The sequence below is a fragment of the Protopterus annectens genome, chromosome 2.part0 (assembly GCF_019279795.1).
Source record: "Protopterus annectens isolate FY-2018-M chromosome 2.part0, PAN1.0, whole genome shotgun sequence".
NCBI lineage: Eukaryota > Metazoa > Chordata > Ceratodontiformes > Protopteridae > Protopterus > Protopterus annectens.
The window spans coordinates 1,749,879,656-1,749,897,473 of NC_056728.1; the positions used below are offsets into that span (position 1 = coordinate 1,749,879,656).

The 17,818-nt window shown below is 35.3% G+C and overlaps 1 protein-coding gene across 1 annotated transcript in view; it reads right to left on the reverse strand.

Moving 5' to 3' along the window:
- CCDC30 (coiled-coil domain containing 30) overlaps window positions 1-17,818 on the reverse strand; it is a 2,524,512-nt gene that overhangs the window by 269,393 nt on the left and 2,237,301 nt on the right. Inside the window, exon 25 of the mRNA XM_044060442.1 lies at window positions 15,276-15,412. Coding sequence (XP_043916377.1) covers window positions 15,276-15,412 — 137 coding nt within the window. The remainder of the gene's footprint in view (window positions 1-15,275; window positions 15,413-17,818) is intronic.

A 17,818-nucleotide genomic window follows, 5' to 3' on the forward strand; every position in this document is an offset into this window, starting at 1 on the left:
ACACCTCGGCGTTCGTAAAAATCTATTGCCAATCATTAGTGGACTGGAGTTCCGCTGTGGCAACCCCTAACCGGGAAAGCTGAAAGACAAACAACAACAACAAGTCTTCTTGGGTAGGAGTCTATCAGCATGGCACATCTTCACTTGGCAATATTTGCCCACTCTTTCTTGCAAAAGCACTCCAAATCTGCAAAATTGCGAGGGCATCTCTTGTGCACAGCCCTCTTCAGGTCACAACACAGATTTTCTATTGGATTTAGGTATGGTCTCTGGCTGGGCCATTCCAAAACTTTAATTTTCTTCTGGTGAAGCCATTTTTTCTTGATTTGGATGTATGCTTGGGGTCACTGTCATGTTGAAAGGTGAAATTCATCTTCATCGTCAGCTTTCTAGCAGACATCTGAAGGTTTTGGGCCAACAGTAACTGGTATTTGGAACTGTTCATAATTCCCTCCACCTTGACTAAAGTCCCAGTTCCAGCTGAAGAAAAGCAATCCCAAAGCATTATACTGTCATGATGCTTCACCGTTGGGATGGTGTTCTTCTGGTGATGCAAAGTGTTGTTTTTGAACCAAATGTACCTTTTGGAATTCTGGTCAAAATGTTCACCCTTGGTGTTATCAGACCATAACACATTTTCCACATGCTTTTGGGAGACTTGATGTATTGTTTTGCAAATCTTAGCCGGGCCAGGATGTTTTTCTGTGTAAAAAAAGGTTTCCATCTTGCAACTCTATCCCACAGCCCAGACAAATGGAGAATACTGGAGATTGTTGTCACATGTAGTACAAACCAGTACTTGCCAGAAATTCCTGCAGCTCCTTTAGTGTTGATGTAGGTCTCTTGGCAGCCTCCCTGACCAGTTTTCATCTTGTCTTTTCATCAGTTTTGGACGTCCAGTTCTTTGCAACATCACTGCTGTCCCATATTTTCTCCACTTTTTGATGACTGTCTTCATTGTGTTCCATGGTATATCCAATGCTGTGGAAATTTTTTTGTACCTTTCCCCTGACTGATACCTTTTCAACAATGAGATCCCTTTGATGCTTTGTAAGCCATGCTTTGTGAGCCATGGCTTTTGCTGTAGCAGGCAGCTGAGTAAATATCAGGTTAATCTCTTTAATTGATGGCAGGTGTGTACCAAGAAGACTGAATGTTGTAATTAAATTAAAAGGTGCTTCAACAAAGTATTAGTTTAAGAGTGTGCACACTTATGCAACCACCTTATTGTATGTTTTTATTTTCTATATTTTCCCCTAACAGATTTGTTTTTCAATTGAATAGTACAGGTTATAGGTCACATTAAAGGTGGGAAAAGTTTTGAAATGATTTATTGTGGTCTCATTTTTTTATATCACAAAAAATGGCATTTTAACAGGGGTGGGTCCACTTTTTATATCCAGAGTGTGTGTGTGTGTGTGTGTGTGTGTGTGTGTGTGTGTGTGTGTGTGTGTGTGTGTGTGTATATATATATATATATATATATATATATATATATATATATACATACACACACATATACATACACACACACATGTTTTATGTGTGTGTGTGTGTATGTATATGTATATATATAATGTTGTATGTGTGTATATTTATATATAAAACAAATAAGTATATAATGTCTATCTATCTACACTACATGCATAAGGGAGAACATTCAATAGACCCAGGCCATTACTGACCCAGATGTCTGACCAGCCTCATACGCAAATCCATGGAAAGAGTCATCATGGAATTAATAATAAGGGCATAGGAAACCTCAAACCTTGTCAGGTCTCATTTTGCATTTATAAAGGGCAGCTCATGCTTACTCAACCTGGAGGATTCCTTTTTTTTTTTTTTTTTTTTTTTTTTTTGAAAAGGTCACCAAAGCAACAGATGAAACCAAAATGGTAAACACTGCATATCTCAACATGGCCAAAGCTTTTGATCCAGTTCCTCACTTAGGCATATTAAAAAGCTAAATAAACAGGGAATAAACCCCTATGTCACCTGTTGGATTGCCATCTGGCTCATAGATAGGACACAGACAATCAAAATAGGGGAAGTTACCTCCATAAAGAGACCAGTCACCAGTGGAGTCCCTCAGGGTTCTGCGCTGGGACCTTTCCTGTTTGGCATCTACTCTTCTGATGTAAAAGCCAATTTCAATAGACTCTGGCTTTATAAGTTTACAGATGACTGCAAGCTAGGAGCAGTTGCTAAATCCTCAGATGACTTAGCCATCCTACAGGAAGGTTTGTCTCAAATAAATAACTGGTGCCAAAATCATGGACTAAAACGAAATGCCAAAAAATGCATTACTGTATACTCTGTGAAGTTTTCTACCCCAAGGAACTACCACATTAACAATATGCCCCTAGGAATTGATCCCTTTCTTCAGGATTTAGGAACTCGGGTGAACAGTGACCTAACTTTTAACCAACATGTGTCTACTGTTGAAAGAAAGCCCTTCTATACTGCACAACTTATAAACAAAGGGATTGTGTCTATATCTAGGGGATGTCACTGTCCCCCTTTACTCAGCCCTCATTAGGTCAATCTCACTGTTCCCCTTTAACTCAGCCCTCATTAGGCCAATCATTGAATATAATGCCCCCCTTTGGCATGCATCTGTCCAGACACATGCAACAACTGGAATGCTCACAGAGATATCTTAATAAAAGAACAGAAGGCCTAAACAACATGCCCTATATGGACTAATTCAAGGCCCTGCAACTCTACTCAGTATCCTACAGTCTGCTAAGAGGTGACCTGTGTCTGGCATATAAGGCGTCCTCCGACCCATTACTGATGAATTTACTGCACATCAGCAAATCAAATGGCATCAGGAATATTCCGTCTAGGGATCTAAATCTCTTCTGCAGCGTCAATATAGCAGTTTGGAGGGACAGGTATATCTCACAGAGGATACCACCGCTATGGAACAGTCTCTCCATGTGCATAAAACAAAGTTCATCTTTGTCCATATTCAAGTGCAACTTAAATCTATGGATGGGAAACAAAAAATTTACCCCAGGACTGCCCCATGTACTATTAATGGACAGAGACAGCTCCTACAAACTTTATCTCATGCATGGGTCCCCTCAAATTACCTATGGTATGATCCCAGTTATTCTCATTAGTGGTAATATATAATTATTGACCATGGGATGAGTAAGGCCAATCTCTAACCAAATGGGATAGGTTATTTCAAGCACAAAAAGGGAAGGCTTAAAATGGCCAGCAAGGGCAGCTAGCTTAGTACTTACCTACAAATCTATATATATATATATATATATATATATATCTGTATATATATATATATATATATATATATATATATATATATCTGTATATATATATATATATATATATATATATATATATACATACACACATATATACATATCTCGATATATATCGATATATATATATATATATATATATATATATATATATATATATATATATACACACACACACACACTCATATATATATATATATATATACATACACATACATACATACATACATACATACACTCCCACTCACATACACACACTCAAACATAACATGTTAAAGTTGGTAATAGCCTAGGTGGATTTAAAAGATTCCACACCTACTGAAAAGAATAGGGCTGCTCCCCAATGTCCTTACCAAATTTCCTCTTGTAGTATCATGTCTCCCCTGAAAAGAGGCTCCTAGCCTAGTGGAACTAACCTAGTCAACAAAAGATAAATATATAAAAATAAAAATAAAATGAGGTTCTGTCCTGGCCTGCTCAGCTTTGCTGCTACAATGTTTTGCTCTGATGGAATGAATAAACCCCAAAGAGTCAAACTCAGCTGTATTGCTATCTTACAGACTATCACAGCAAGTCTACAAAGGGGTTAGGTCTGTGACAACTTGCAGAGGTCCTGAAAACCAGAGATGATTTAAGGCCTTTAGAACACTGATTCCTGACATCTCTTTGATACTGATGTGCTTCTGTCTGTCCCGAGTGTCCTACAGATAGTCCATTAAAGCATCTGTTGTGACAGACTGAGGGTGAGGCAGAAGGGAAAAAAACAGACCTGGGTTGAAAGACAACTGGTCTACCCACCAAAGTAGCTACCTTCTCTCAAACCCCAGAAACGGAGCCTGAAGACAGGTTGTTGATGCTGAATCCAGACTGATCTGAGGTACCACTGAGTCCTTCTCATGTGAAGTTTGGCTAATTGAATCATGACAATCATCGAAGCCGTGGAACCCAGAAGCCTGAGCTTGACTGGAAAAGTTCAGGAAAACTGTTTTGTACTTAACCTTTTTGTCCTATAGAAGAAAAACTCTTCTGAGGGATGAATTTAGAAGACATCCCAGAAAAACTAGAGCATGGGGAGGGAAGAGAGCTCAGACTGAGCAGGACTTTCATGACCCATATCAGGGAATCCTGACAACTAGAAAATGTGTATGCAAGTATAACACAATCGCCCAAATATGGAAAGATGCGAATGCCTTGAAGCCTGCAGTAAGCAATAACTGGAGCTAGGAACTCTGTAAATAACCTTGGCAGAGTATACAGTCCAAAGGGTAAGACAGAGAATTGATAATGTGGAAAGTACATAAAAAATAAATAAATAAAAAATGCCCACCAAGATACCACCACTTCCTTTACACTGAATGGACTTCTTCAGAAGAAATAATAATGTAAGCTAAACACAGAATATATTAAGAAAGCCTGCATTTCTTTAAAATTGCAATGTGATGATGGGCATCTTTTAAGGTCCAATGTTACTATGAAGATGCAGAAGGGCATGAGTGGTATCAGTTCGAAGAAATAACATTCTGAATTTGGCTATCAGGAAAAAAGTGAGAAAGGAAAAGTCTATGACTGATCTGCAAGTTCTGTCTTTCTATGGCACCAGAGAAATCCATGAATAAAAACCTTTGCCTATCTAATCTAAGGGTGAAAGTTCTATCACCTCTTTAGGCATCATTTGTTCTGAAATTGGAGGAAACAGGGATATCTGGTTTGGTGGATAAGGAGGCATCGCCTAAAAAGGGGGGGGGGTCTCATTCTCATATGTACTGCTACTGGACAAGTCTCAGAACTCACTTTTCTGAGATAATCTGATTCCACTAGTTTTAAAAAAATCTGATATTACTAGGAAAGGTGGAGGCCTAAACTGATGGAAGAGATCTGAAACATTAAACTGATGGAAGATATCTGAAAGATTGCCAGGGAGGGATGGGAGGAGGAAGAAGAGGCAAATAATCATTCTATTTTTGGGCTGTCCCTGGTTTTCCTCATGTGAAGTTTTGCCAAAGGAATTGTGAGAACTGCAAATAGAGGCCATGACACCCAGAATTCTGATATATTCCTTGTCAGATATCAGAGACTGGTTGGAGAATATCAGAAATTGTTCCTTTTAAAATTATTTGTCTAGAGGAAGAAAAGACATCATGATGAATGCATCCAACAGGCATTCTAGAAACACTACCCTGTGAAAAGGAATGACAGAAGACTTTTCTATGTTCATATGAAATCGCAAACTGAAAAAAAAGGTTCTTTACCCAATATAGAGATTCTTGACAACTTGCAAAATAATCTGTAAAAATAAAGCAGTTGACTGGATATGGAAAAATGTGAATGTCTTGCAGCCTGCAGTAGGTTATTACAGAAGGTCAGACATTTTGTAAATGCCATTTGAGATGTGGGCAAGCCAAAGGGTAAAGTAGAAAACTGAAAAAGTGAACAAGCATAGAAAAATAAAAAAAGCATCTGAAGTGTTGAATATTGGAATGTGATAAGCACCTTTCAAATCCAGAATTACTAAAAAACTGAGGGGTGGAATGACAGGAAAAAGAAACTGTAGAGAAAGCATTTTGAATTTTAAGAATTTTGATGTGAAGATTCAGAAAAAAGGTCGAAACAAATTTTCAAGTTCCCTCTTTATTTGGTACCAGGAAGATTCCTGAATAGCCCCTTTCACTATTTGATCTAGGTGAACAGGCTTCATAACTCCTTGACATAGCATTTGATCTTGTACAGGAGGAAACAGGGAGCTTTGATTGGATGGATGCAGAGGGATTCCTTTAACTAGAAGAAGGAAGTCCCACTACCAGTTGTGAACTTTTTGAGTGATTCTCAGAACCTAAGAGTCTAAGCTTATCTGATGCTACAAAAGAAGGTGACAACCTAGACTTTGAGACACCTTAACAGGAATGACAGGGTAAGGAGAGGAAACACTTGAAGGAGTATACAGTCAGTCTGTGTTTGTTTAGTTACTTGTTCTGATAGGATCATTCCTTCCTTTTTTGAACCTCCCTGCCATTGTTTTCCAAATTTTTGTTTATCTGTGCCTTGTGGACATTCTTTATTTGTTTCTTATAAAAGGAACTTGAACTGGAAGGAAAGTTTCTACTGTATTATGACATGGGGCGGGGATTGAAAAAACTGGGTACCCCTGAAATAAAAGATTATATGAAAGGGGAAGGTTACGGACCTCAGCAGAAGAAAGGCCAAATGACATCATCTTATCCAAGGAGCATTCAGAATCTCAGCATTGACAACCTCTGTTAAATTCTGGGAATGATTACCTTATCAAAAAGGGAATGCTCTCATGAACAAAAAAAAACATCAATAGAGATTGAATTACAGAAAAAAAAACTCCAACTTCAAGATGGCACAACAGAGGGGAAAGGACAAATTCCCAGTCCCCACTATACTACATTCATTCACACACAGCAGCAGGGATTAAGAGAATTCAGTCTGTTAAGCTGACAAATAAAGAAAAAAGAATGCTTGCTATTTCTAATGTTCAGTATTCTGAACTGCAACACTGAGAATAAAGTCGGACAAATCTTTTCATCACTGATCCAGTAGCAGCTGCTCTGGATATGGCATCGGTAGTGTCATAAGAACATTTTTAAAAGTGTTTGATTATCTAAGACAGTGAGATTTTAAAGAATTCTTAGTAGTCTTTGTCTCAGAAGAGGAGAGGTTAGCAATTAACTTTCTCTTATTATGAAAAGAAGTCAGCAGAAATCTGGACATGTGAGCCTGACAATTCACTGTTCTGAAGGCTTAGGTAGAAGTAGTCCATACTTTTTCCTCAAACCTATCAAATGCTTTTCCATCTTTGTCAGAAGGAATAGTGGTAGTTGTCAAAAGATGCTTGGCAAAGAAATCACTACAGGGACGATCTAGGCTTTGAAAAGAGAAAATTTTGAATTTGAGGAACCTTATACAATTTATTAGATGTCTTGGGGGCAGGAGGTTGACTGTCAAGCAAACTGCTGGCTGCCAAGAAAGCATCTTCCAATGCCAGCAAGACCAGAAGAAAAGCTGCAGACCAATTAAAATCCACGTGTAATAAGTCATAATATCTTTGGGAGATTCTGGTATTTTTTGCTCCAACTGGAAAAAATGCTCCAGTCTGACAACAGTATCAAAAAATATAACTTTTTAGGAGTAGAATCTGAAGATGTTTTTCCTCAAAATCTGATTCCCCCTTAGTATAGGAACTTGAGAAATTCAATCTAAATTTAACTACTGTTCCACAGACTGAGAAACAGAATCCAGGAGAGAGGAAAAGCCTTTTCCTTTTAAAATTTAGGAACAGTCAGAATTCAAAGACTGAAAGGCTTAACAAAACCTTAGTAAAATCTAACTAATCTTCCTTATCTACTATATGTGAAATAGAAGACAAATGCTTAACTTTTGTTTTTCTTGTCCTGGGAACCCCCTTCCCTAAAGAAAAAGACCTACCCAAAGACTGTTCCCTTCCCCAGAAATCAAGCTGTTTAGGGTGGTTCCATCATACAGTGTTCATCCCCTCCCTGCTCCAATACAAAGTGTGGTTCTCCCTTGCTGAAAAAGGACAATGGAACAGCTGTAGAAGGTGTGCATTTCTCTTAGTTCTTGGAGGCTTCTTGAGCAGCAACATCAGAGGTATTGAGAGAAATCAAAGAGCAGTCAAAGATACCTGAAATGGTCAAAGCAGAGTCACTCATCAGCAGCTAAGGTGAAGAAGAAGCTGGATTGAAAACCAAATACTCTCATGCAACTTTCTTCTTTTTGTGGATGGGGGGAGGAAATAACTAGAGTCTACATCCTGGTCCATGTCTCAAATGAAAAAAAGTGTCTGACAAGTAGGTAACCATCCCTTCAACAGTTGGTGGAATAAGCTGACTGAAAAACAGTAAGTTTTAAAATAACTTTTGCAATGACAACCACAAAACTAATAGTCCTAGCCTCAAACTATAATCTGTTAAAAAATTTTTCCACAAAAAAATTAAATTTTTAAAGGCATTTCCCTACAAGGAATCATGACTAAAAATATAACTTTTAAGGTATTTTTATTTAATGACAACCACTAAAAACACTACTCCTAGCCTTTAGCAATAACTACTTACAGAAAAGTTAAACTTTTCTCCACAAACATTGGCAAAGAATAAGATATGCCCCAGTGGGGTTCCTATCTGCCTAGCAAGAGAAAAGTGCTAGCTGACCATTGCTCATTCGAAGCTTGCAAGGAAGAGCACATTTCTATGACAAGAATGTTCTGAAGGTTTGTTGCCCTAATCACTAACTTTATACTACTCCTCTCAAACTGTTCAGGAATTAAGATGAATGGAAGGTGCCCTTAAACTTTGGAAGTTGGCCAGTTACCATATCCTGTGCAGGATTTAACCCATACAGCTTAAGCTACCGCAACAACGATCTAATGATGAACATAAAATGTTCCACTTACAGTGACCAATCCCTACACATTCACTGAGCTGCAGATCCTACCAAACATGCATTTTATTCTTTCTACTAATTACAAGAACTGCCTTATGGCTCTCTTGTGCATTTGCAAATTATGACACCATTTTGATATTAAACATATTTTTTTTTTTTTTTTTTAATGCTGTTTAATGAAAAAGCACCCACTCTGTGACCAATTGCTTCTGCACACCCTAAGTCTTGCCCCCAAACAAAATGTTATGTCTTCCTGTTCTCATATACCTCCTGTTTTCTAAATGGCACTGCCCTCCTTGATGTCAATAAAGCTGTTTAAAATATCTTTCATGTGTTTTAGAAATTTTCTACTATGCTAATTTCACTCACTCCTTTTCTCAAGAATATACAAGATTTGTATTTATCCTTTCTAACCAGGTTAGTCCAACTAGGCTAGTGGCCTCTTTTCTGGGGATGCCCAAAGTGCATTTATACTACTGAGGAAATTTGGCCAAGGCATCAGGGAACTTTCCCTGCTCTTGGTAGTTGGAGGAAGGCTTTGTGTGTTACACATCCCGACTTCCTGTTTCCTGTCCAGGCACGGAGGCAGCCAGGAGGAACAGGGATACAACATGGCTGATTCAGTGTTTGCAGAAACTGGAGTGAGAGCTGCTGAAAATGTAGTTGAAATGGTAGAATAGTTACCTACGGTTTTTTCTGATGATATGGGTGCAGAAAAACCACTGACATTGGAGGAAAAGGAGACTGTAGCAGTAGCATAGATGAATTCAGAAGAAAACATTCAGACGAGATTGTTTGAAGGAGAGTCAGTTACCTGTGAAAAATGCATAATTACAACCAATCAGGGGGTTGCGGGATAATTATTTGGAAGAAATGGTAAACCAAAGTGAGCCAGAAAGTGGAGCAGCAATTTCATAGAGTGACATAATGGAAAAAATAGAAGAAAAAGGAGAAGACACTGTGACATAAAAAGTTTCAGAGACAAAACTTTATGCAAAAACTGTTGGAGAATGAACAAAGAAGAAATAAAAGAAACAAAAAAGAAGTATACAGTACGTGTGAACAGTAAAGAAGAAGAAAGTTTGGACGGGTACGATGTTTGGGACTCTGTCATAGCACCTCTGAATGTCAAAGCAAAAGAAGTAAAAACATTTATTTTAATTAATAAAGAAAGTTTTTGTGACTTAATATTTGAGACTGGACAGGCCATGGAAAATTTTTTGGGTGCACATGAACAAAAGAAAAATATTTATCCATTGTCAAAATATGATGGTGCAAGCTTTTTACAGAAAAACAAAAACAGAATAATGATCCAGTATAGAACTGAAGTTGAAGCAAAATAACTGAAAGAACATTTGTTAACAATATGTAAAGAAGTAATGGACACTACAAACTATATGATGAGAGAGGACTACGGACTGGGGGATGGGAATGTGGAGTAATACTGAAAATGGAAAATGATAATGTTATGCACATAGTATTACTAATGTTTATGGTAACAGGGTTTTTGTGAAATACAGGGGTCAACCAAAGACTTGTTATTTTTGTGGAAAAACAGGGCATAATGCAAAAAAAATGTGATTTAAAGTCTAGAAAAATGTGGCAACACTGGTCATTTATGGCTAGAATGTGAAATGAATGTGCAAGAAAATGAAGTTATACAGGAGAAAGAGATAGATGAATGTGTTATACAAGAAACTGTACAAAAACATGTGACTGATAAAGAGGTTATATATGAAGTTGAAGAAAGTAACAAGGAAAAAGAAACAGAAGAGACAAGTGAGGAAGAACCTATTGGCACACAGTAAGAAATAAAAAAAACTGATAGGGAAAAGAGTTATAGAAAGGAAAAGAAAATTTAAAAATATAATGGTTAGAGAAAATAAGAACGGAAAGGGATAAACATTTTACTATACTAACTGTCCTTAAAAGTTGAAAAATATTAACTTTAAAGGTGAACAGTATGAAAAATTTGAAAAGGAGAATAGGTATATTACAATGGTATGCTGCAGTAGATGCACATATTATTGTTTTAGAAGATATCAGATTATTAACAAACTGAAAAACTTTGGAATTATGCAGTAGTTTGGAACATGGGAAATAAGCATGCACGGGCATATGTATATTATGTCAAGAAAGCATTAAAATATTAGATGTGACCATAGTGGAACTAGGACAAATACAGTAATAGACTTGAGATGGAAAAAAATATGTGTATAGAATTATAGCTTTATATGGTGGTGCAGCAGTTAATGTTGCCACCTCACAGCAAGAGGTTCTCTGGATCGATTCTCAGCTGGGGTGCCTTCTGTGCGGAGTCTGCATGTCCTCCCTGTGGTCCCGTGGGTTTCCTCCAGGTGCTCCAGTTTCCTCCCACATCCAAAGACATGCTGTAGGTGGACTGGACACTCTAAATTGGCCCTAGGAGTGAGTGTGTGCGTGTGTGTGCCTTCTGTGGAAGTTTGGGCTGGCAACTCGACACTGTAAAACTTCACTGCCAATCATGAGCAGACAGGTGATCTGCTGTGGTGACCCCTAACCAGGAAAAGCTGAAAGAAGAAGAAGAAAATGCATATCTAACAAAAATGCAGAGAGAAATGATATTTACAAATATTCTTGAATATGTCTGTGCAAATATGGACATTATAGTGGTGAGTGATTTTAATTGTAATTTAAGAAAAATAAAAGCAATTGCAATGTTAAAATGGCTAAAGAAATTATAAGATGTGGAAAGTTAAGTATATGGGAGACTAACTGCTGGACTTGTAAAAGGAATGAAATTAGGACAGAAATTGATTATTTTTTTAATATCTGATAGTTTAAAAGTTATAAAAAAAAGGAATCAAGTATGCCGCATTTTCAGAAAATGCGGCTATATGGGTTAAAGTGCAGGAAAATGAAGAATATATAAAAATAGGAAAGGGAATAAAGAGAATTAATGAAAAGCATGAGAAAAAAGAACTTATGGAATTATGGAAAAATCATATGAAAATCAGAGAGTTTATGAGAAATGGACTGTTTGGTGGCTTAATTTTAAAGAATATAAAAAAGTGTTTTTAGAATGTATAAGGAAGAAAAGAATAAAAGAAAAAGAGATATAAGATATTAAGTCAAGAAACATTTTGAGACTTAGAGAAAAAAATATTTTTATGAAAAAGAAAGATAAATATATAAAATTAATCAAATTAAAATTAACAACTTGTTATATAAACAAAAATATTGTTTACAAGGAAAGAAAGAAGAGGTAGCACCATATCTTAGTAAAATAATGCAAGGAAAACTAATAAGATAATTTAAATTATGGAAGACAAACAAATAAGACAGCAAGAAAGAATATAAGAAATAATTAAAAGAATATGTATTGGAATTACTTGTTAAAAGAGAAGAAAAACAGAACAAATTTATAAAGGTGAAAAATTAAATAATAAAGATGCGTATTTAGAACAAAAAATAACTATGAAAAATTGAATGAAATTCGAAAAGATATTAACATGAATTCTGCAACAGGACTGGATGGAATTGAACATGGCATGTATAAAGAAATGAAAGAGTGGCAAAATATAATTTTTATAAAAGTTATGAATGAATGGTTAGAAAATGGAATTAAAGAGAAAGAGATATGTACAGGAGTTATAAAATTTATATTTAAAAAAGAAAATAAAAGAGGAGATAAAAATTGGAGACTGATAATATTGAATAATAGAGATTATAAATTTTTTATGAGAATAACAAAAAGGTTACAAAAATGGATAAAATATATGACCAAAATGTATTTGGAAGAAAAGGAAAAGGAACTCTAGAGTTATTATGGATAATAAGAGAAATAACTGATGATATCATAAATAAAAATGTAGAAGCAAAGGTTGTGATAAGAGATATAACTAAAGCCTATGATAATATTCAATATAAATCATTTTGCAGACATACATGTAAGCAAAAAGATATTACAAGTAATAAAATCTGCTTATAAAAGGAACTGTGAAACTAAATGTAAATGGCTGAATTGGGAAAGAAATAAAAATAGAATGTGGAATAAAGCAGGGCTGCCCAGCTAGCAGTTTAATTTTCTCATTAGTTATGAATGTAATAGTGACGGAAAATAATAAAATGTCAAATAGTTGTGTATACAAAACGATGAAGGAAGTACAACTGCCAATAATGTATAATTATGCGGATGATATTTTATTAATTTTCAAAAATAAAGTATGGATGGAAAAAGTAAATGAAAAATTAAGTATAAATTAAAAAAATGGTTTAAGTATAAATAAGGAGAAAAGTAAATTATTTGGTTTTGAAGGTATGATAGGAGGTATTGAGTTCAATGAAAAATATATAGATATATTAGGAATAATATTTGGAAGGAATAAATACAGACAATGGCAATGGGATAATGTACTCAAAGAAGTAAAGGATATGACTAGTTTTTGGAAATCATATAGATTTTCATATAGAAAAAAAACACAGATGTTGAACACCATGGTAATAGGAAAAACTGCTTATGTTGCCAACATCTATATGATTTCTATTAAGTATGAAAAGGAACTAATGATGATTATATTTTCTTTTATATGGGACCCTAGACCGACTCCAGTCAAGAGAGGGATTCTATATATGAAAGAAGAGCAAGGAGGCTTGGGTTTAACAAACCCAATAGTACATGCAGCATCCTTAATTTTATATAAGGTATTACAAGGATTTATGAAGAAAAATAAAAACTTGATAGAAATGATACTATATTATAAATACAAAGAACTGTGGGAAGGAATAGAAGTTAAAAAATGAAGTGAAAGCATTGTGAATGAAGAACAAAACTGTGTTATGGAAAATAAAAAAATATATATGTGAGAAAAATAGAAAGGAATGATACTTAAGTATTATGAAAGCATTTTACTGCATTAATCCATGGAAAGTTTTAGAAATAGATAAGAAAAAAAAATAATGATAAGATATAACTATAAAAAGTTTAAAGAATGTAATGATTTTTTTATGGAGATTGTCTATTAGAAAATTGCCAGTTAAGGCAAATATGCCATACCAAAAAAAAAAGCAAGACAGACTATGTAATAAATGTGGAGAATTTGAGACTACTGAGCATGTGTTTTTGAAATGTAAAAGATTTAATAATTTGTGGAAATAACTGTTTAAAGATAATAGGGTGAAAAGTTTGTTAAAATTTGAACAAATAAATACGGACATAACAGAATTTGGTTATTATGGTGCACGAAAACAGAAAGTAGTAAAGAAAATGGACAGAGTAATATTTTATGTTTCATGGACTATATGGAACGAGAGGCTAAATGAAATGAAATACAATGGAAAATGGACTTTGACAAAGATTTTAGAGAAAACAATGTTTTGGTTGTGGATATTAGAGTGGGGGAAATGCTTAAATAGACGTTTATAATCTATGGATATTTGTAAATAATATAAATATGTAAATAATATGTAATGTATATATCAATAAAAAAATACACTTTTCAATAGGCGTCATAAAATGTTCTACATTCATGTAAGCTAACACAAACTCAAGCAGATGGAATGTAGATTTGACATCTTGTCCAAAGGACAGCACACTCAGGAGAGCAGGACCCCCCTAATTCTGCACTGCAGTGTCAGCAATTCAACCACCCAGAGTGTGCATATAACTGACAGTCTTCTGGTCTTCCAGCACCAAAGGAGTGCATGCCAGCTGTTGAGTTGCAGACACAGTTCATTCAGTAAGGGTCTCTTAACAGAACTTTTGAATATGACCATTTACCAGATGTGTTGCCCTCCACTCTGCTCAGTTCCTTGTAGAATTTAAGACTCTAGTACTGAATCTATAAAGTAGTCCTCATGGAGTATCACCCTAAGCAATGAATAACAATGCATTTTTTTTTTAACAACCAATCTTTTTCCCATGCATGTTAGCATCCCTCCAATACTTTTTGCTGCTATACATATTGCTTGTTTGCCTTTACATCATTTGCACTGAATACACCCAAACACCTGTCCAATTTTGCTGCTCTGGACGCTTCCCTCACCCTTCAAATAAGCACTCTTCTCCTGAGTTGTGCCATCATTCTCCTGAGTTGCACCATCATTCTATGCTTCTTCCTTATTAATACCAAGGACATAATCTTTATAATAAGGAAACAATATGTTGACATTCCAGTATGTGTGAAGATAACAAGACTTCAGAACAGTGTCTCATTGCTCCATCAAATGTTAATAAACTCACTAGCTTGTGATTTAATTGCATCTATAGGCAATAGTTAGGTACCTACAATAAATTCCACAGCAAAGGAACAAAGAACACACGAGAGTAATTATGAGTAAACAGACTCTTGCAATAGTTCTAGTCTTTGTTACTATATGCATAGCAGCTAATTTTGTTTTCTAGCTTGAAAGACACAAAACAAACAGCAAAGTAATGTTGCTACACAAATGCAAAAACAATAAAAAAAATCAGAATTCTTACATGCAAAGCAAGTCATTCACAGGACAGAAGAAATGCAAATGTTCTAAGACTATAATAATAATGTAGCATTTTTTGTGTTTCAGCTTACTAGATGTAGGCAGTACCTTTGTTGCAAAGTGGAAATGGTCTGACGATTGGCTCGAGTTACCTCATCCATTTCGGTGAATTTCTGTAAAAGTTCTCTCTTTTCCAAAAGAAGTTTATCATTCTCAGCAGTAATCAGCTTGTTCCAATTCTGCTCCTGAAAAGTCCAAGTAAAGAAATGACTTACTATGTAGAAAAGTCCTAAATTAACTGTTAAAAACATTAAGATAGAGAAGTTTTAAATATTCAGTTTGACTATGTAAAGAAATAAATACATTATCTTAACAAAAGCAAATACAGACACGGTTATATTAGAGAAAGGCTGCTATGGAGAGCCGTACATAAAGTTCAGTGTAGTAGTTACCTTCACAATAGATCTCTGAAAGTTTATGCCAGCTGTGTATGAAAATGGCTGCCCAGCTCTATCTGTTGCTGTCAATTGTTTGATCATTTTAACTATGAAGAATATTATGCTTATATTTGTTATCCACACTTTTTGATTTGCTTCTGCAGCTTGACTCCTCTGCTTTTCTCATTTTATTTGCTATGCTTCATGTTGTTTGGTTGTCTGTGCCTAGCTGTAATCAAATTTCAGTCCACTGTTGCTTCACTGACAGCTTTTACTTTACTACCTTTGGGACTAATCATGGCTTAGCAAATGCAATTTTTTTTAATTATTAAATAATGTGCAGTTGTGGGTAATGCAGGATCTACCCGCAGCTGGAGTGGTTTGGTCATTAAGGTAAACAAAAGCAGCCATGCATATCCCACAAGAGAATGTGATTTATTATTATACAATGACATTACTTAAAAAATAAATAAAGGAATAAAAAAGGTGCCTTACCTGTTTAAGTAACATTACTGCATGACAGCACTTAATTTATTTTCCATTTATTCCCGGTTATGTAAGTTCCCAGCACTTGGGCATGCCTAATTACGTGACAATGTTAATACAGCATAACATAATACAGCTTGTGCAATTTTGGAAGCTTTTCAGTTGTGTGAAGTTTCTGAGAAATTATGAGAGTCTGCAGTGTCTTTCTTTTACTTTAAATAGCAGTTTTCTATTTTTTCTTATTTTATCAGCATAAGCATTGACAAGTATGTGTTTGCAGCATGCAAAGAAATCACCCCAATTTTCATGTTTCCAGATCATTTTCTGTAAGCAAGGAGCCAGACTTATTCCCTTATACATTTTGCTCAATTTACAATGAGCACATACAAGTAAACAACCAACCAAGTATTGTTCACATTTTGGAATATAATTTGGTTTTCCATTCTGTAATTGTGAGTTACTGGCATCCAATACCTGCATCTCACTTCATTCAACCTGTAACTGCGCATGGAGTATCCAAGATCCCAGAGAGCTCTCACAAGCATCAGTAATCTAACTGTGCTATTTCACACAAAATCCTATATTCTACTTTTAGTAAGTCTTCAGAAACATGATTTTTTTTTATTGTAGCAATTCTTTCTGCTCTACATCATTCTCCTACTCTTGTACAATAATTACCGGACAGCATCAAATTGTCTTCTCTTTGTGGCTATCATCACAGTGACATAACAGAGAACTACCTACACATTTATTTAATTTTTGGTGTCACTTCCTAGCAAATGAATTTGTTGAAGCTATCACAGACTGAAGACTTAGTATCCAATTTGACATGGACCTGCTTCTCTTACTGCTCAACCTATGCTGTATTTGTACTATAACTTTACACCTTTGGATCTTTAAGTATCACATTTACTCATCACTAAACTGCTGTCCTGGTCTTACTTCTACATGACTGAAGCCTGATGTCCATAAGGTACATCCTACTAATGCTGACTTCCATTGCTTCCTCTCTGCTATATCATTTCTACTTGGAACCCCTGATTTTTTGTGTGTGTTATCCTTTTGATCAGTGTTGGAAGACATATTACTGATTATCCTCCCATTACATAATGATGCACAATCTTTGCCAGCTAGTTTCACCATTTGTTTACTTAATTATAATATTTCATTCTACTGCTTGACCACTGACATTTAATTTCCATTATTTCTTCAGAATGAGTTCTACAGATTTATATTTTTCCTTAGATCTACTTGTGCTGCATCTAACTTTGATAAGATCCTAGCTTACTTAATCTTTATCTAACTCTTCCACTGTTCAGCTCGATTCTCATTGATGTTAAAACACTGGATATCTCATCACAACTTGTTCATCTGGTAGTTTCAGGACTTAAGTTTACTACTTGCATTTTATATTCGAAATCATCTACTGTGTTGATGAATTCAAAGACCTAAAATTACAGCCTAACTGATCTAATATTACCTGCATGCATCAGGTCAAAACCTTCCCTCCATTCCTTTAAAACTATTCTGAAAGATGTCTTAGCCAAAATCTGGCTCTGTTCTTGCTCAACCCCAGAATAAACTATATCCCTAAATATGAAAAAGTACCTATTTATACCTTAGATCTCTTTACTCACCTTTCTTCTATTTCCTTACTTTAATCAATTTCTCTTCCCTGCTTCTCTTTCTAAATATGTCATACGTCTATTTTTTTCTCTCAATTCATAC